The following is a 20,438-nucleotide window of genomic DNA, read 5'->3' on the forward strand; positions in this document are numbered from 1 at the left end:
ACAACACACTGCACAGGTTCCTTTACAAAACATATGTGTCCTCTAATCATAGAGGGGGAGGGAGTAATCAGGTTTTAAATTAGCACAGAAGCAGCACTTGCATTCAAAATCTTACTTACATAAAAATACACAAGTATTTGAATTAAAACACAAAAGTAACAATAGTCAACATGCAGACTGGCCCTTTGCAGAATAATATATATTGCCTAAAACTTTAATTAGTAGCCCTGGCTGTTATTTGCTTAAATCACTTAAATCAATGGGCCCATATTTGGGACAGGCCTTTGATTCCTGTCAAATAAAACTGATGCTCAGCAAAGATGATATGGAAGGTACAATCAAATTGTTTATTTAAACCTGTTTGGACGGCTGGTTGCCCCATCTTTGTCCATGGCAATTTAGGAGTAACTAATTAGGAGCCCAAACAGACATTTCTTTTTGCTCACTTCAGGCCAGAAGGCTCATCCTCCAACATATGGACACTGGATTAAGGATGCTATGTGTTACTTACAATTGGAGAAAATCTGTTGTTTTATTTAAGGATAAACTGTCACGCTACTTTGCCACCTGGCAGCCATTTTTAACTTTTGTAGCAAATATGGAAGCAGAAAAATTGTAATGAAACCTGTTATACTTATGACACACAAGTTAATTCATTTGTTGTCCTTTTTTATATATATTTTTTTAAAATGTATGTATATATATTTCCAAAATTTCTTTTATTTTATATTTATGTATATATATATATATTTTTAAAAATTGTCTTTTATTTCCTGGTTTGGTTTTCTCTGTTTGTTCCTGGGTTGGTGGATGGGTGGGTTGTTTTCTGCTCTGTGCATCTTATTGAATTTTCAATAAAAATACCTTGTTTAAAAAAAACAGTTTATGTAAACCTGTATGAATTTTACTTGCATAAAAAGAGGGCTTCAGATAATATATTAATTATGGATCATTCATTTGATCTTGCTCCAACAGACAGCACATCAGAGAGAGGGTGAGTTATGGCACTAAAGGATTACAGCACCCAGCACACTGACACAACACCACTTTATCCTGTTAAAACAATACTCACAACTTGGATTAATTTTTTAGAATAACCGGTTTGATTCTTTTGATCTGAGGACCCTTACAGACTAAAGGAATATGAATAACTTACATTGTAATCAAGGAATGAACACATTATTTGAGGTAGCCATCAACTTTTATACATCCAAAGCACTTCTATAAAAATATGAAGTGCTTGCCAACCAGACCAGGTGTCTAATCGAGACAGGTTTTTATCTGTCAAAATGTGCAGCCACACCAGGCAAATAAAAGGGACTGGGCATTTAACTGGAACTAGGCTTTTAACTGAAGTTTTACAGTATATCACTGGATTATAATTAGTGGTGCATTAATATATAAGCATCACTAATGTTGCAGCTGGTAAAGGTGGGGCTAATTTAAACTGGCCTACTACTGATTCATCCATAATATCCATAATCCATAATATTAGTTGATTTGAATTTTATATTGATAATCTGAGTATGCAAAATAACCAGTAACTAAAGTTAAAAAGATATTTGTAGCACCTAGTATCTCTGGCTCAAAACCAACCTTGGGACCTTTACTGCATTTCAAATCTCCATCCCATCCCAGCAAAGACAAAAACGCCAATAAATAAATAAATGTAGTGGAGTAAAAACTCCATTATCGGCTTCCAAAATGTACTGGGACAGAAGTAAATAGTAAATAGTACAAAACAGAAATACACAAGTAAAGTACAAGCACCTCATTAAAAAAAGTACAGCACTTGAACAAATGTACTTAGTCATTCCACCACTGCACGTCTCATAAAATACAAAAACCTTGCTGATACGAATTCCACTTTCCTTATTAAACTGACTCATTTGGTTTGGCACACTTAATTAATGTCTGAGGGGAAACTTGTAGGAACCTATTCCCTTGCTTGTCAAATATCCTTCTCCAAATTGAAATATGTATTTTTGTTTTTGTTTATCATATTACCATAGCACTAATTAAGATTCCTTATTAAGACAATCTGACAACCCTACAAGGAAAGTATAACACAAACGGAAATGTTCCAATATCAAACCATGTATACCTGCTTATTTTTAAGTTACAAATCTGTGCATGCCACATTGACGCTATTTCTCATGTTCATAAGCAATCAAAACAAATTAACTATGTTGTAAATATATATGGTCTTGGTCCACTTGTAACTGTCTGTATCTCTCACCATAATGCTACAGCATGTTCACACATATTTACTGCATGTCTTGACTCTGATGATATTGTTCTGGGTTCAAAACAAAAAAAGAAAAACAAAACAAAACAGTATTACAGTATTGCACATTTCATAAAACCTGTGATCAAGATAGACATTTCTCCCATTGCAGTATATCTGTGGATATACATTATTGTCAAAACAATAAACAACTGTGGCCCACTGGATGGACTTTATCACATTTGCCAAAATCATATATTTGTGGAGTGTTAACTTCCATGGTCTTGTACAAAAGGCCGTAGCTCTAAAGCACTGGGGGTTACTCAAAATAGGAAAAAAGGGTGACTTTGTTGGCTTTGGCCCTCATCCATGATCAGCCTTTTTTTTAAGCTGCATTAATTAAGCTAACATATGGCTTGGATCCTAGAAAGCCTCAGTGAGCTCTGCTGTTGCAAACTATTTATTGAGTGTACGTTCCCCTCCCGACAGCAAGTGAAGCAAATGTTAAAAACAGGATGCAAAAAAAGGACAGGTCTACACCGGAGCAATGCTGACAGGATGATTTATCAGTTTTAGCTGCACACATGTAAATAAGGCCTGGACGTTAAAATATTTGTACCATTTCACAGAATTCATGAATTACAATCAGTTCAAAAGGCAACAGCAGTACATTTTACAATTTGCAAAAGTATAGCTCATAAACTTAATAGACTCAGTCCTCCTGGCTTAAAGGGACAGTTCACCCCAAAATCAAAAATACATATTTTGCCTCAGGAAGTGCCCAAGTCAATGTCGAACAGCTGAAGAGGAGGGATGGTGAAACTGGCTTCTGGGTTCTTAATCACTGACCACAGTCACATTTTTTAAAGGGACAGTTCAAACTAAAATTTAAAAATACATATTTTACTCTTACCTGCAGTGAAATTTATTAGTCTATATTGTTTTGGTGTAAGTGTTGGAGATATCGGCCGTAAAGATGTCTGCCTTCTTTCAAATATAATGGCATACGATGGCATTAGGCTTGTCAAAGCACCAAACACATTTGAAAAACTAATTAAGAAATCACAACCTGGTCGACCTGGTTGTGAGTAGTTTAATGTAGGAACTATTTTCTTTCTACCAAACTACAACTGTATCACCACGCAGAAGGAAGAGTGCATCTACTGCTAGCTCACCTAGCACCACTGATCTAGCTAACGTTAACAGCTCAGCCTAGGAAAATGCCATTAATGTTTACATCTAATGTTTTCACAATCACGCATAAGCCTCTCATCCATGAGTAGATGCATGCACACAATCTAGATTGATAAATAGCGCTATAGGTAAGAGGAAAAATATGAATTTTTGATTTTGGGGTGAACTGTCCCTTTAAAGCAGCAGTGTTTAGCTGAGCCCACACTGAGGGGCATTGATGACCCATATTTAAAGCCTATTCCACAGTGAATATTTCAGTAGCTTAAGGAAATTAAAACTTCTTGCTGTGTAATCCACAGCTACACTTGCTCTTCTGTAAAAGTCATCATTGTACAGAGATTCATACAAACGGTAGAGATCATTTAAACTGTTATGCAAAATAAAAAGATGATAAGAAAGCACATCCCCTTCTCTGCATGACTGACAGCAAGATATACAGCATGTAAAGTAGTCTGAACGCACCATAAAATTAAATCATACAATCGTACAGCACATGAGTATAAGAGGTGTTTGACAGTACAAGCATGGAATCTCTTTCATGGCACATGGCACATCAGGTCAAACAAATGCAATGGAAATCACAGTGCATAACTTAAATATCAGAACATAACACACACTTGCACACACTTGCGCGCGCACACACACACACACACACACACACACACACGCACACACACACACACACGCACACACACACACACACTTACTGCATCATCTGAGATAGCTCACATTCAAGATTTACACTTTCAAAAGGGCACATTTTGAGAAAAGCAACCACAAGTCTATGGCTAAAACAAGATTATTATTTGGGTTGTAATGCCTCATGTTTTCAATATAATTCTCTACATCTACATGATATCTTTGTCTAGCACCTGAGATCTGGTTTTTTTTAGTTGCGAATGCTAGTTGTAATTATAGAAATAGTTCAACATTTTGTGATTTGTACCTATTCACTGTCTTGCTGAGAGTTCTTTCCATTAAATATGAAGCTGGAGCCAGGAGATTGTTAGCTTAGCTTAGCTTAGCTTAGCATAAAGACTGGAAACAGAGGAAAACCGCTAGCTAGGCTCTGTCCAAAGGTAAAAACAATCCACCTACCAGCACCTCTAAAAAGTTGTGGTTTTACGTGTCTGTTCCTGTCCAAGAAATAGTCCAGCACATAGCCCTGTACAACCACAACTTGTCTTTTTTTTTTTTTTAACAGGTTTTCAACAGACTTAACAAACAAGATATGATGTATTAATTAGTGCAGTTTAGACATGCTGGTAGGCAGATTTTGTTACATTAGCTACAGAGTCACGCTAGCTGTTTCCCTATCGCCCTTTTTACACAGAGATCCCACAATAGGGGTGCAAACTATCTAATCATTACTTAGCTTTGCTTTTTTATACAGACCCAAACAACACCTAACATCACGTCGCCCCACTGTGTGATTTTAGATAGCATGCTGGCGTTCTGGAAGCAAAAGGCATGGTGGGCGTAACGTGTAACGCAACAGCATGGAGCTCTAGTGTGACATATAACACACTTGTCAGGCAGCACTTTCCAAACAACAACAATGTCATAACAATAATGTGGCAGTTGATCTCGTCCTCTGGTCTGAGGGTAAGGAGCTCGCAAACCTCATTGTCTAACCAATTTGCAGACATTTTGGGCTGCTGTTCTTCTTCGAGTTAGCTGCTAACTGCTAACACCCATCCTGCACGCTGTCCTTTTTACACAAAAGTTGATTATGCACCGTTACAACCTCCCCTGCTGGCTTTAACCCAAGACAACTCTGTCAACCACTGCAAGATCTTACCTTTAATAAAGGACGGCAAGGTAGAATAACAGCACAATATTCTTGCCTTGAAAAGGCAGTGTAAAAGCGGCTTTTGTTTCCAGTCTTTAAACTAAGCTAAGCTAAAGGCTCCTGGCTTCACATTTAACGGACAGACATGAGAGTGGTATACAGTAGACCTTTTCATCGACCTCTTGGCAAGAAAGCAAAAATGTAGAACTGTTCCTTTAATGTGTAGTAGCTGTTTGGTAGGAGTCTGCTGAGTAACACAGCCCAGTACACACAAGGATGCTCTCAAAATAAAGGTCCCATCTAAAGTTATTTTCCCATCTTAAAATAAATTGTAAATGTTACAATGCTTCCTGTCTGCTGGCACTCCAAAGGCAACAAACTTCACTTCAAGGCAACATTACACACCAATACAGCAGTAAAACACAATATCTTTTTAAAATATCCTTCATGACTTTGTACAAGTACCTCAGCGCTACTGAATTAAATAAAATATAATAAAATAAAAAAAAGACACATTTGCAAATAGGCAACTGAAATGAGAGGAAATGACACATCCATCCAGTGTCGTAAACCGTACAAAACGAGACTTGAGGTGAAACTGCTGCCGTGATATGGAACTCCGTGACTAAAACGGCGTTGTCTAAAGTCATCATGAAGTTTGTTTGCAGTTTGCTCCCTGCAGAGCGATGCAGTTGGTGCGATGAACTTTCAGTCTCTGCTTCTGTTTCCATGATTCATGACACTTTTGCACGTGCAGGTGGTTTTCAAGTAGCAATTTTAACACATTAAAAAAGCATATTTCTAATCTTTGTCGATACGTCCTGGAGTCAAAGGCATTCCGATGTTTGACGGGAGAAAGATGAGTGTGAGGATTTCCTTCATTAGGAAAATGTTTGTGTGTTGAGATTATGTTCCATGGTTGAATAATCTTTGGATGATTCCATTCAGTCATTATTAACCACAGACAGGCCAGTCAGGTGTAAACATGAGAGGAGTGCGTTTGAATGCCATCAATAAAGTAAAATATTTGATTGTGTTTGCTTCCCTTTTATCTCCATAAGTTAAAATCCATAATATTTGGTGGGTCTTCGGGTTTCCAGTGTTCTTCACGGTCGATTATCTTTGGCCAAGGAGTGCATCATCCAGTTGACCTTCGTCTTCCAGCTCTCCCGCAGAGCTTCGTTGAACTTCACTTTGAAATTCTTCAGTGCTTCTTCCTCTGATTTGCCCAAAGCTAAAGAGTCCTTTTGAAAAACAAAACAAAAAAATATTACCATCATTATCATCCTCCTCCTCCTCCTCACCATCATCAGCAGCATCATCATCACTGTTGCATACCTTTAGATACTGGATATCTTTGAAGGAGGTGAGCTCTGGCAGTCCTGCTGCCTTCATCATAGCAAAGAGGTTGACGAACAGCGTCCCGTTCCGACACAGGATCTTGTAGGCCCGCTCGCAGTACTCTCTGAACCTGACAAGATGATGCAATACTCAGTCATCGGTTTAAAATACGTGAACAGAATCCCAGATCAGTAAACAGACTGATACAAAAACAATGTACCTCTCAAACTTCTCACTGTTGTTCGTCCTTCCTTGTTGGATCACGTGGACAAAGTCATAAGTCAGGATGAACGGCACACGCTCCCTGTTGATCCCCAGTTTCCGTTTGAAGTTGCCCAGGAAGTGACCAAAGTCAATGTGGAACAGCTGAGAAGGAGAGAAGGTGAAAATGACTTCTGGGCTCTGAATCACTGACCACAGTCATATTTCTTAAAGGGACAGTTCACCCCAAAATCAAATATACATATGTTTCCTCTTACCTGTAGTGCTATTAATTAGTTTAGATTGTTTTGGTGTGAGCTGAGTGTTGGAGATATCGGCCGTAGAGATGTCTGCCTTCTCTCTAATGTAATGGAACTAAATGGCACTCGGCTCATCAAAATAATACATTTGAAAAAGTCAACACTAATGTCTCTTTCCAGAAATCATAACACGGTTACTCAAGACAATCCACAGACCTTGTAGTAAGCATAGACTGTATATAAAGATGGACAAGATGGCAGCTCCCCAAAAGTGAGGCCAAAACATCTTGATTACCCCCTGGCAGTATAGCTCATAATCCCCGCCCCATCCATGTTAGCAGATGGGACCAAACAATAAATCAAAGTACACATCTAATAATTTTTCCCCAGAGATGGTTTCTGTCATTTTAAAGTAGTTCTTAAGTGTTCATTCTTTGATAAGATGGTTTTAATCAGTTATTTGATGCTATAAGCATGCATATACTGCTGGCTCACCTAGCATCACTGAGCTAGCTAACGTTACAGCTCACCCAAGGCATCTCACACTGTCACGAGCACAGGCCTCTTGTCCATGAGTAGATCCACGCTTCCTTCAGTGCTGTGAAATGATTATCAGGTGTACTTTGGAAGAAGTAAAATAGTTCCTACATGAAACTGCTCACAGCAAGGTCAGTGGATTATTTTGAGTAACCAGGTCATGACTTCCGGAAAGAGACATTGCTGTTGAGTTTCCAGCTGCTTTTTTTTTTGCGGTGCTTTGAGCACCACAAGCTGAGTGCCATCTAGTTCCATTATATTAGAGAGAAGGCAGACATCTCTACAGCCGATACATCCAACACTCAACAACGCACACCAAATCAATCCAGACTGATAAACAGCACTTTGGGTAGGAGGAAAAATACGGATTTTGATTTGGGGGTGAACTGTCCCTTTAGAGACTAACTAACTGATGACGTGTCAGTGAAGATTCTCAGTCATGCAGGTCATGGTAAACATAAGTGCTATATCGTAGGCAACTGGACTTGCTTGAGTTTCTTGAAGATGTTTTACCTCTCATCTAAGAGACTTCTTCAGTTCTAACTGACGCAAAGGGTGTGAACACACAAGATGGCCGGGTGGGTCAACGACTCACAAGTGCCCTTAACGACTCTGAAACTCAGAGCTCACATGGGACCTCAACGACTCTGTAAGGGTCCACATCTACAGTTTAAAGCCTGTGACTCCGCACCAGTCCATAAGAAGTGAGGAAGCCTTTTGGAACTTTGGATTTTGGTGAAACGTCTTCAAGAAACTCAAGCAAGTCCAGTTGCCTACGATATAGCACTTATGACTAACTGATGACCAATATATTAGTAATTGGTTACAGTTATTAGTTACTTCTCTCAAAAGTAATTAAATTACTTGACCAGTTACTGCATATAAAATTAGTTACTGGGAAAAGTACCTTTTGTGCTGCTTTTAAATGTCTTCAATTCTCTCATTAATGCACACACAGCTATATTACTTTAGTGCTGCTGTAGCATAGTCTGGGATAAGACATAATGTGGATCAAATCTCACACATAGAGTACAACTCACCACTATGTTTTTGTCCTTGGGCTTGAGGAGGGAAAAATAATGTCCATATTTCCAGGACAGCAAGCTCAAATTGCCTGCCACTGCGTGCAGTGACAGACTTATGCTGATTGATTAATTGAATCACGTCATTCAATCACGAAAATTAATTTGTGTCACATAATTTGAAAAAGTAATTAGTTACATTTTAGTGGCTGCAAAAAGTAGTGGAACACTGCCGGTGAGTGACTTTAAGGATTTCACCAGAAAGTGACCATCTAATCTGACAAACAGACTCACTGGAATTCAATTTTAAAAAGTATTATTAAAGGGGAACTACTCCTATATTCAAAATGAATACATGTCATTTCAATGGTCTAAAACAGTTCAAAACATATAAGGAAACATGAACAACTCTCTCCCAAAATATAATGACTAGAGTGCTAGTCCTCAAACTTGTGATGTCGTCAGGTATAAAGTCTGGAGCTGCTCCATAGACAATAAATCAGGAAGGATGTTCAAGATGTCACTGAGAGCACCCAGGGGAATGATCTGAGTACATCGGGACATGTTCTGTTTCAGACCTGAGAACACTGCAATAAAATAAAGCTCACTTGGATATAAAAAAGAAAAAAAAAACATTCTGTGGGTCCATAAAATCAGTCGCCCTTCCACTGTCTATGGAGCAGCTCCAGACTTTATACTCTATGACATCACACGTTTGAGACTTACTTCTCTGGTGTCTGGCTTTGAGAGAGAGAAGATCGTGTTCACAGACATTGATTCAATTTTCCTCGACTGTGGAAATAACATCTTGCAATTCTTACATGGTGTTCCCTTCTAAGGTTGTTGGCAGTTTGGAAACTCACAAACCTTGACATACCAATCAGTATTACATGTTGAAGGAAAGAACAATTTGTGTTTTTCAAACACTAACCAGTGACTAGTACTTCTGCAACTGTGCCACTGATTTTGGCAACAACAGTAAGTGTTCTGCTACACTGCATTATGAAGCAGAGCACAAATAAAGTCAGGTTGACACCCATTTCCCACTCTATGTCCAATCGCCCCCTTGTGGTAAGGTGATGAAACATATCACAGCAGCACAGCCCCACCTGTCCAGTTTCCCTGATCATGATATTGTCGTTGTGACGATCTCCAATACCCAAGACGTAAGTGGCTACACAGTAGCCGGCGCAGGACAGCGTGAACTCCTCTATTGCTTGATCAAGTTTTTCCCTGGTGACAGAAATATCAGAGGAACAAGGAAGCAAAGCATGAGTGGGTTTTGTTCTTACTGTACATTTACACTTCTCTTATCTGCATCAAATAACCTGCAGAACTACACACACACACACACACACACACACACACACACACACACACACACACACACACACGGTCATGAGGCAGGATTTCCTCACTGCTTTATGAAATATTCACAGCAGGAGTTCCTGTGGCCGATTAATGATTGACTGTCATGTCCTGTCACGGTCTAGACGTACACGGAGGTTTAAGCTTTTACTAATTTTCCCTGCTCCAGTGCAAGTGCTGCAGCATTTCAAGCTAATTACCTTTCTGTTCTGTCGTGCAGTCAGCTGGGCATGTCTTGCCAACGTGACGTACAAAGGCTTATTCATTACATTGAATGGTTCTCTCTCTCTCTCGGAGGACCTTTTGGAAAAGACAAGACCTTCAGACTGTCTGGCACCAAATAAAAATCTACTCTCACTTAATATTGCTAAACCTGTAGTCGTCTGTGCACTTTGTGTTGGTCTGTTGTGGTTTTAAGATTCTGCACGCATGAAATACTTTGAAGTAAACACTTCAAACCACATGCACAGATATCCAGAGGGCATTTCTCAGAACATAAAACTTAAATGCTCCAAACATAGATGGAAAAAAGGATTTCTCTCCATACTGTCAAGAAAAAGACTTCTACATACACTGTAACTGTGTATACTAAGTAAGGCTACAGTGTGTCATGCTTAAGCAAATACCCATGCAAGTTTATGTTACACTGAAATATGCAAAAAACATTTTTTTTTTTTAAATTTTCATTGTATTCAGAAAAAAACCCAAAGGAAAAAAACACCCCAGAAAAAAAAACAGTACAATGTTGGCAGCCAATTAAATTTGACATGATATAGGGCAAAGTTGCAAACAATATACAAAAAATAGAGGGGTGGTTATCTCTATAGGAAAATATATACTTGTCTGTGAACTGAGGCTGTGATGACAGGCTGGTATTAATGATGAGTTGAGAGGACATTTAATGAGTATGTGTGTGTAGTAATGAAGGGATGGGGCAATAGAATGGGTCAGTGATTTAATGATGACTGTATTGGCACAGAAACCTTAACAAAAGAAAACAAACGAAAGCAAAACTTGTAAAAGTACCATGGGATCTTTGACTAGAATTTAAAGCCAGTACCTATAATGTTTGTTAATTAGCATGTCATTATATCTGGTAACAATAGCATCTTTAAGAACTACATAACAACAAAATCTTCAGCGGGTTACAAAAATAAATTTGTAAAAATCTGAGCATCATTTGGCAGAAAGACCTACTAAAGCAAAGGGGAATGGCTGCAAATGCTGTCAAATACTGGGAAATATATAAAGGAGACAAGGGGGCAATTTACTCAGTATAAATTAATTCAAGCTCCACAGCATGGGTCTACTGGCTGATAATTTATGTGGGAAATGTCAAGACACAAACAGGAGCATTTGTACATGCAATCTGAGAATGTAAACTGGTTCACTCATTTTGGGAAGGAGTTGTGGATCACATAAGGAAGTAGTTCTAAATCACCAAAGCTATGCCTTATGGGGGACCGAACAGAAATGCCAAATGTATCAAAATATGAAAATGTAGGTATCGTAAAAGCTGTTCGAGTGATCCTCAGATTCTGGGAAAATACATTCCCTCCAGATTTTGTAAAATTGAGGGAATGTATGTTAGAGATTGTGTCATACGAACACATGTCAGCTAGGGTCAATGATAAAGTTCAAAGCTTTAAGGCTTTTTTGGGCCTGTGGATATGTTGAGTTCCAATAACAATACTGTAGGTTTGTTGAGATTTGACTATATAGATAAATAAAAATTAGAATTATAAAAGACATAAACAGGAAAACACTATAAAGAGTTTATAATACACTGTAATGTAGTTGTTAGCAGACATAAGGACATTTTATTGTTTACTAATGTACAGTATTTGTCAACTATTATTATCTCTCCTACAAAGACATATCTTACTACTAAACTGTGTTTTACTGTATAGTCATTCATTATCTGTTTATACACCAGCCTCTGCTTATGGGTGCCTCAAAGGCAGAGTTGTAGTTGATGACAAATATATCCATAAACAATAAAAAAAATCCTTGCATCTGCTTACACCTATAATTTAGTATGTTAAAGAGCATTTATTAATTGCTTTTATACAGTTTATAAACCTGGTTTGAACAGAAAGACATCCTTTTTTTTCAAAGATGAAATTGTTTTCTCCACAACCATATGTTGCAGGACCATTGTGGAAATTCTTAAATGGAGCAAACACACTACCAGGGCCTAAAACTTGGTAGCACTTATTAACTTTGTTTTATTTAGGAAGGTATACAGACGAAGAGAGGTGACGCTGATGGGTTGGTTTATTTATTTATCTGGACTTGGTTGCAATGGGGTTTGTGTTTAATATCTAAGACTGTTTATCTATCTATATTAATGGTTGTAAATTAGTTTGGAATAGTGTTGGTAATTTCCTTTTTAAATGAGACATGAAAAGTGAGAAGGGGGTAGGATTATACAAGTGTACACTTCTTCCTACTCCTTTTTGAGCATGTCTGTTACTGTTTTGTTTTTATTTTTTGTGTTGCTTGAAAGAAAGTCATTCATTCATTCAATTAATTGGTTATTAGTCAGGCATATGACTAGCAAAGGACAAAAAAGTAGGAAAATAGTGCAGAGCAGAGCCTCTGCCTTCTGCTACCAACAAACTCAAATAATAACTCCACCATCCAAAGTCAGACACACACACAGCTGCTAATTTACTGCCGAATTACAGCTCAAAACCTGTGCTAACAGCTGATGCTGCTCCGGTGTGAGCATTTTGCAGGCTGGCGAAACCTGATGCCGACTATTTACTGGTGTTTACAACCCAGTGGCGCGCTGAGCTCATACCGCTCATACAGCATCAGAAATTAATTGCAGACACAGCCGTTCTTGGCTTACTAGTTCAAAAAATGTACGTATTAAGTTTCATAAAATAATTTTGTGCTCTCTTCTCAAGTATATTCAAGTCTTTTTTCAAGGACCTAGTCAAAAAATGTCTGATTTTTAAGGTTTCAGTACTAAAATTGTCCCAAATTCAAGCACCTCAATCACCTTGTATGAACCCTGTATAAATAATAAAAGGGGGGAGAAAAGTGAGGTGTTACCGCAATCTTAAAAAAGTCAGTTCAAAACAGCCAGAGCATGTGACACATTTCACGCATCACTGTGTTTCAATCCCCTGTAACATGAAAATACTAAAGGTGCTGTTGTTGGTGCATTTTTTTTGGCATTTTTTTCCACACATCTTGCGCTGCACTTGGACACATAATCACAGTGACGTAGTTGTTTACAGGAAGTCAATATATTGCTGCTGACCATTTTCTGATAACAGGAAATAACAGAAGCTGTGCCCTGAGAGATGTCAGTGAAAATGCAACTCAAACAAGACGAACAAAATCTATTTGTGTTGTTACATCAAAACAAAACAAAACAAAACATGACTCAAACTAGTGTATCATACTGTCTGTATTTGGGACACAGCTTATGACAGAGCTGGTCTGGGAGCACTTGGGGATCCCCCGACAAAGAACTGAGAACTCGGGAAAGTTACTGGGTAAAAGGCCATTTAGGGTGGTTTTGCTGATCACGATAAACAATTTGAAAATGTGTGGATGAAATTCTGAAGCCTTCAACAGCATTGGTGTTCATAGAATGGACCCAGTGCTGGGTTCCTGGGGTTAAAGGGTAACGTTGGGATTTGTCAACCTGGACCCTATTTTCCCACGTTTTTGTGTTTAAGTGACTAATGGGAACAACAGTTTTTGAAACTGGTTGAGTACTGAGTGGGAGTGCTGCAGCCAGCAGCAGCAGGATAACAGGCTGCAATGTAACCACTCGGGGCGATATTCATCCTCAATGTACATCCACTAGAGGTGCTTGTTGTTGCCAACAAGTTTCTGACAACATTATGAAAAAGATCCCTACAGAGATAGACCTTTTTGTTAAAGATTAAGATCCTTTTGTTAAACAAGAAACAGCCCCAAATCACTATCACTAAACCCACCAGACTCCATTTAAATAAACAGTAATTTTTTTTATCGTTGAAACACACTTCACTCAAAGTCGACAGAAACACAATAAGACTCACAAAAATGGTCTCGGTTCATTTTACCACTGTTCCAACAATCACCAACTCTTGTTTGGTTGAAATAAACCTTTAATTCACCCAGTTAGATGTTAAAATATACTGGCTGTATACACCCTAAAATTACTGTTTATTTAAATGGAGTCTGGTGGAACTGGCCATGGCGATTTCGTGGCTGTTTCTAGTTGAACAGAAATCTTTCTCTCTAACAAAAAGGTCTGTCTCTGTTGGGATCCTTTCTATAATGTGTTGGACACTTATAATAACAATCTGAGCCTGTCAATAGCAAAACAAGCACTTTCAGTGGATGTAAACATTGATGGTGCGAACATGCTCTGAGTCTTTACAATGCCGCTGCATCATGGCTGCCAGCTGCAGCTCTTTCTCTCAATACCCAGTTAGATGTGAAAATACACTGGCTCTATACATGTTGTTTTCCCTGCCACTTGGCCACATCTAACTGAGCAAGTTAAGGGATCATTTCAACTAAACCAGAGTTGGTGATTGTTGGAACAGTGGAAAGACAAACCAAGATGTTTTTTGTGAGTTTTATTTTGTGGGGTTTTTTTTGAGTCTGGTCAGGTGCCTTTGGCAATAACGATTTCAAGGTTTTTCTGGTTCAACAAAAAGGATCTTACTCTTTATTAGAAAGCACTATCTCTGTAAGGATCCTTTTCATTATTTAGTCAGCACTTTTAGTGGATGTAAATTGAGGGTGCATAATTGCCCTGAGTGGTTACATTGTAGCCTGTTTGGCAGCTCCCAGCTGCAGCCCTCTCGCTCAATACTCCACCAGTTTCAATAATTGTTGTTCCCATTGGTCATGTAGACACAAAGCCATGAGAAAATAGGGACCAGGTTGAAAAATACCCAAGTTACCCTTTAAAGAGCGTCATCCCTTCTAGAGCAGTGGTTCCCAACTGGTCCAGCCACGGGGTCAAGATCATTAGTTCAAGGTCCACACAGTTTAATATATTCAGCGTCATACTTGAATTTGGCCATATTGTCGAGGTACTTTGCTGTCTCTGTCAAGTAGCTGTCTGTGAGTCAGTCACTCTACAGCAGGAAATGGCACTTCAACATTAAAGTTCTGTGCTGCTAATTTATTGTACTTCAAAATAAAGTTTTTTTTTTTTTTTTTTTTTTACAAATTCAACACATTCATGAGTCACTTGTGGTCCATTCGGAATGGACCCATGACCCACCAATTGGGAACCACTGTTCTAGAGAGTTCAGTACAGTATCTACAGGTGAAGATGACATTTGGAGGCTCTAGTATTAACCAGTGTCAAAGTTGTTCATCATACTCACTCAGGATTCTTAGATTTGAGCCAGTTGAGCAGGGCATCCTTGTTGAAGGCAGCGGTGGCGGCACTGTTGCTGCTGTTACGCTGGATGTTGGCGATGGTGTCGGAGTTCTTCACCACCTCGATGAGCCCCATCTTGTTCCCAGTGGACAGGCAGCCATACGGGATCATCCTGCGAGTGTATGGTGACATTATCAGTGTCAGGTTGGTTTAGAAGAACTGTTCGTGCAACAGCTGCTACAAACAGCTGCTCCCACTGTACCTGAGATCGAGGCCTTCTTTCTTCCATAAAGTCTCCATGAGCTGGATCATCTGGAGGGTCAACATGTCTTGTCGAAGATCTAAAGATGATGAGAAAAAAACAAGGGGGGCAATCTTCATTTCATTGCCACGAGAGATGGATCAAATTTAAATTTCATGCTTACTTTCACCCTGGTACTGTCTGACGTTTAACCTTCCTCTTTTTGAATTTAGGGGACGTCCCTTTCCAAACAAAGCAGACCTGCTGGGTTTTCCGGTACATCTTTGCAGTACCTTCAGTCTACAACCCCGCATTTTAACCCTTCCGTGTATTCCTTTTGTGCTATACTAAAATTAACTACAGCTTAAATCTTGACAGTGTGTGGCTGCCGTCTGTGTGTGGCCATGCACTCGGATGTTCTTGTGTCTTACCATCTCCGTTCTTGAAGATGATGCCCACCATGTCTCCGTGAGCCCAGGGGTTCTTATACATCAGCCAGAGTGGCTTCATCTTGGAGTCCATGAACCTGCACTTGTCCGGACTGCAACAGCAAACACACTCATTATAAACACATGATCATTATAATTGTGCCATGTTAAAAAGGTTAGAAAAAGCACGCTTTTACAAAATTCATTTTTTTCCCAACCTTAATGACATTTTATTCATCGAGTTTTAAAGGTGTATTTCACTAACAAAAATGATCATCTGTACATCAGTTACTCATTACGTGTTATACGGAATTCATGAAGAAAACATTGTTTTTCTCACATGCCTCTACGGTGAATGAAGAATCCAAAAACAGAGAACAGAAAAACTATATTAAAACATCTGTTCACAAACTCTCACACAATTCGTGCAGGATAATTTAAGTCTCATTCATGAAGTCCTATTCTCAGTACTTCCCAAACACATGCAATTTTGCAAAAACCTTTCTATTTAAAACACTTCCTCACAAAAAAAAGAAAATCACTTCTGCATGCAAGTAGCACGCCCAAGTGCATTGAACTTTGCTTGTGCATTTCGTTGAGTTAGCTCGCTACTTGTCCATGCAAAGACTGTTAATGCCAGGGGTAGCACAGCCGCTCCCTGTGGCTTTGACAGAAAGGTCTATGGAAATGAATAACTGTTGTTTTTGCTACATTTTAATTTTTTTATCTATTGTTGTAGGAATAAAGTGATTCTTACATTCTTCAACTGTAAAAATTGCACAGCCTATATACCGATTTACAAAATTCTTTTTTTTTTTTTTTTAAAGATTTTTTTGGGGCATTTTAGCCTTTAATTGATAGGACAGACAAGTGTGAAGGGGGAGAGCGAGAGAGGGGGGGGTGACATGCAGCAAAGGGCCACAGGCTGGAGCCGAACCCGGGCCGCTGCGGCAACAGCCTTGTACATGGGGCGCCTGCTCTATCCACTAAGACACCGACGCCCCCCGATTTACAAAATTCTTTTAACATTTCGTCAACTAAAATGTGCGTCATTCCTCTGGCCTGGCGCCTTTTCCCTTTAAAAACATCACTAGTGATGGCTACAGTAGTCTTTGAGCCTTCCTAGCTGGGCTAGCTGTGGATTCCAAATTCAACAAAGGGAAAAGTCTCAGGGGAAAATAGAGAATTTAATAGTGCATGGACAAATTTGTTTGCTTTCATCAGCAATGCTGCAAAGCTAAAGTACCAAATAATCAAAAGTAGCCCACTGCAGAAAAGCCACCTTGTGCTTATACATATTAATGAATGCTCATTTAGATCTATTAGTGATGTTGATAGGCTGAATTTGACTTAAAAGGCTGTGTTACCTTTATTATAGGGCTCAAATATGTTTTGCAGCTCCAGACAGATTTTTTCTTTTTTGGCCAAACATGGCTCTTTTGATAGTAGAGGCTGCTGACCCCTGGGTCATGCAGATGTGTCTAAAACTGTATGGTTTAAGCACAAATGCATGTGTTTGGGAAGTACTGAGCATACAACTGGATAAATGAGACTTGGAATATACTGCACGAGATGTATGAGATTTGATGTGGCTTAGATGTATGTTTTGATAAAGTTTTGCTGTTAGACATGGCCCCCTTTTACTCCAGTTCATCAAAAAAGTCCTATGTTTTTGGATTCTTTGTTCACCATGGAGGCATGCAAAATGCTTTCTCCACAAATTCATGGTAACACAGGGTGAGTAATTGATATGCAAATGATCATTTTGTGGGTGAAGTATTCCTTTAAATATTAATTTAATCAATGACTATTGTCCTTCGTGGTGCCACTGTAGGACATGGGGAAATTCTGTCCAGGGAAAACAAGCTAAGAGCCAATATTATTTTAAAGAACTGCTGATAAGGGGCATTAAGATGAACAGGTTAAGGGCAGAGTATAAATACTGGCACAATTCGCATCTGTGAGACTTTCAGCAGTGTGAAATAAGTGTAATTCAAGAGAAAAAAAAAGTCTACCGGTACAGTAACAACTAAGGGTTAATTTGTCAATAGGCTCTATAACTGTATTGTGTTGTAATTCTGTAAACCTAAAGAGGGACCAAAACTGCCCCTGAAAATCCAATTAAGGAGTTAAAAGATGTAATTTGTCGTTCGTGTGTGTGTGTGTCTGGATCTAACCAGATCTCAGCAAGGATGACGCTGGGGTTGAGCGGTGACAGCAGGTCTGACAGGGCCTCCAGGTACGACTCCTGTCTGATACACAGCTTCAGGTCGTCCACTGTCATCTTCTGGGAGCCCGATTTGACAAAGTCACTCAGGGCCTTCATTTTGCCCAGAGCCTCGGTCTGTGTGGGGAGAGGTAAAGCTGCGATTTAGTACAAAACAAAAACATTTTAGACCTTGACGTCAGCGCGTGTTAGTGTGTGAGATTACCTGTTTGGCTAAGAGCTTGATGTGGTGGATGTTTCCCCTGCAGTAGGCCTCCAGAATCAGGCCAAAACGCAAACTCACAGATGCCACGTGAATCTCTGACCTACAATAAACAAATCCTCCCGTCAAACAAAAGGCTGCAGGTGCACAGAGTCGTGTGTTTTCTGCTGAACTGCGTCTCACCTGAGATGCCAAAACAGAAAGTGTCCTATCCTCCAGTTGGACAAAGCCCTTTCTAGCAGGAACGTGGTGAGGTCACAGTCTAAGTAGGACTCGTACTTCAGCACCTGGACCAGCTGGATCAAGTACTGCAGCAGTTCATCACCACTGTGTGCAGAGGAAATGTTCAGTTAATGATGAAACACTGTTAAAACTAAAAATGTGTGATGCTACATAATTATGAGCAGAGCATCAACGTATGGATGTATAAACATGTGTGTACCTGAGCTTCCTGAGGCACCTGATCGTGAAAGAACGCACTGCTGGGTCGGGAAAACTGTAGTCTAAGAGCTCCAGGGCATGGATGGCAGGGAGTTCGGGCCAGTTACTCAGTAGACTCACCATCTGAGGAGATAACACGACCATTTTCTACCATGATGAGAACAATTATAACTCACGTTTGATGACAAATTGAACTTCTCATGAGACTTGAGTGTTTCTACTACAATGGAAACCTTCTATTCTGATCATGTTCATCCAGATCAACGTGAATGCAAAGTCATGAAACGGACAGTTTTGCTGTTTACTGATATAATTGACTCTTTCAAAATACAGTGCAGCGGCATCATCACTCCACGTCACGAGGGCGGTTTCAACCACAGGTGGTTTCCCCGTGCACATTTGTTTTTTATCTCCATCATTAGCAGCCGTGACTGTTTCTCGTATTTTGTAGCCCGAGTTTCGCTGCTACATCACGTTAGCTCGTTTTTGGCAGTTTGTCACAAGCATTGAGAAGAATATGTTTTTCATTAAGTTAAATTACTTTCTTTTTCTGTTGTGGTTTAAATGTACACACAGTGTCAGCCTCAGGTAGCCAGTTTGGATCAGACGGGATACAGCGAAACAAGTATGGTGAGAGTCAAAAAAAAAGAATCACTGTATTTTTTTTTTCATGTGTTGTCATGTATGACAAGACCCAAAAGGAACACAGTGAGCAGACTAATTGATATGTAATTATTACTATACTATAGGTATTGAAACAAATTTTAAAGAATGATTCTGTCTGAAGCTTTTGAATCACTATAGCTGGTTTTGGTCATTGATTAATCGTTTAAATAATTTATCGAGCAAGAACATTTGGTGGTTTCAGTTCCTCTGATAATGTTGCTTTGTACCATTGTTGATTAAATATATTTGAGTCTGACACGGTTGGTTGGACACAATAAACAATTTGATGAGTGTCACCCTGCACTCATGGAAATGCATGAGCATTTTTAGTTTGTAGCCATGCAATGTTTACATTTGGGTTCACATTTCTAGTTCAGAACCAAATGTCTCGACAATCACTGGATCAGCAGGTTTATCGGGTTTGACCAAATACAGGCAATACGTGACAGACATGACATTGCCCATTCCCGCAGCCTCAGTTGTAGTTTGTGTTTAATGGGTCAGTCCATAGGGACTTGGGTTGGGAACCGGAGGGTCGCCTGTTCAAGTCCCCATCCGGACCAAAATATGGAGCGTGGACTGGTAGCTCCTGGGCACTGCCGAGGTGCCCTTGAGCACGGCACCAAACCCCCCCAACCGCTCGGAGCGCATGTCCATGGCAGCCCCACTCTGACATCTCTCCACTTAGTGCATGTCCTGTTTGTGCATGTATGTGTTCGGATCTGTGTGTAATTGACAACAGGGTGAAAAAATTGAATTTCCCCTCTGGGATTAATAAAGTATATAAAATTAAATAAAAAAAACTAATGCTAACATGCTAATGTGTTGATTTAAAGGGGAACAGTTCCTAAATTAAGAGTTCCAGTATATTATTGGGAAGCTCAAAAACATTTGTGATCATGAGCTGCTCTCTCTTAAAGCCAGAAACCAGAATAGGAAGT

At 39.4% G+C, this 20,438-nt stretch overlaps 1 protein-coding gene across 1 annotated transcript in view; it reads right to left on the minus strand.

Moving 5' to 3' along the window:
* Positions 1-2,565: 2,565 nt before the first annotated feature.
* Positions 2,566-20,438, minus strand: part of pik3cd (phosphatidylinositol-4,5-bisphosphate 3-kinase, catalytic subunit delta) — a 33,366-nt gene continuing 15,493 nt past the window's right edge. Inside the window, exons 13-23 of the mRNA XM_050063937.1 lie at positions 18,833-18,954; positions 18,574-18,717; positions 18,394-18,493; positions 18,139-18,305; positions 15,965-16,074; positions 15,555-15,633; positions 15,297-15,464; positions 9,684-9,807; positions 6,775-6,920; positions 6,552-6,684; positions 2,566-6,457 (exon numbers count right to left, since the gene is read on the minus strand). Of these exons, the coding sequence (XP_049919894.1) occupies positions 6,320-6,457; positions 6,552-6,684; positions 6,775-6,920; positions 9,684-9,807; positions 15,297-15,464; positions 15,555-15,633; positions 15,965-16,074; positions 18,139-18,305; positions 18,394-18,493; positions 18,574-18,717; positions 18,833-18,954 (1,431 nt within the window). The 3' untranslated portion in view covers positions 2,566-6,319. The remainder of the gene's footprint in view (positions 6,458-6,551; positions 6,685-6,774; positions 6,921-9,683; positions 9,808-15,296; positions 15,465-15,554; positions 15,634-15,964; positions 16,075-18,138; positions 18,306-18,393; positions 18,494-18,573; positions 18,718-18,832; positions 18,955-20,438) is intronic.

Source organism: Epinephelus moara, chromosome 16, assembly GCF_006386435.1.
Source record: "Epinephelus moara isolate mb chromosome 16, YSFRI_EMoa_1.0, whole genome shotgun sequence".
NCBI lineage: Eukaryota > Metazoa > Chordata > Actinopteri > Perciformes > Serranidae > Epinephelus > Epinephelus moara.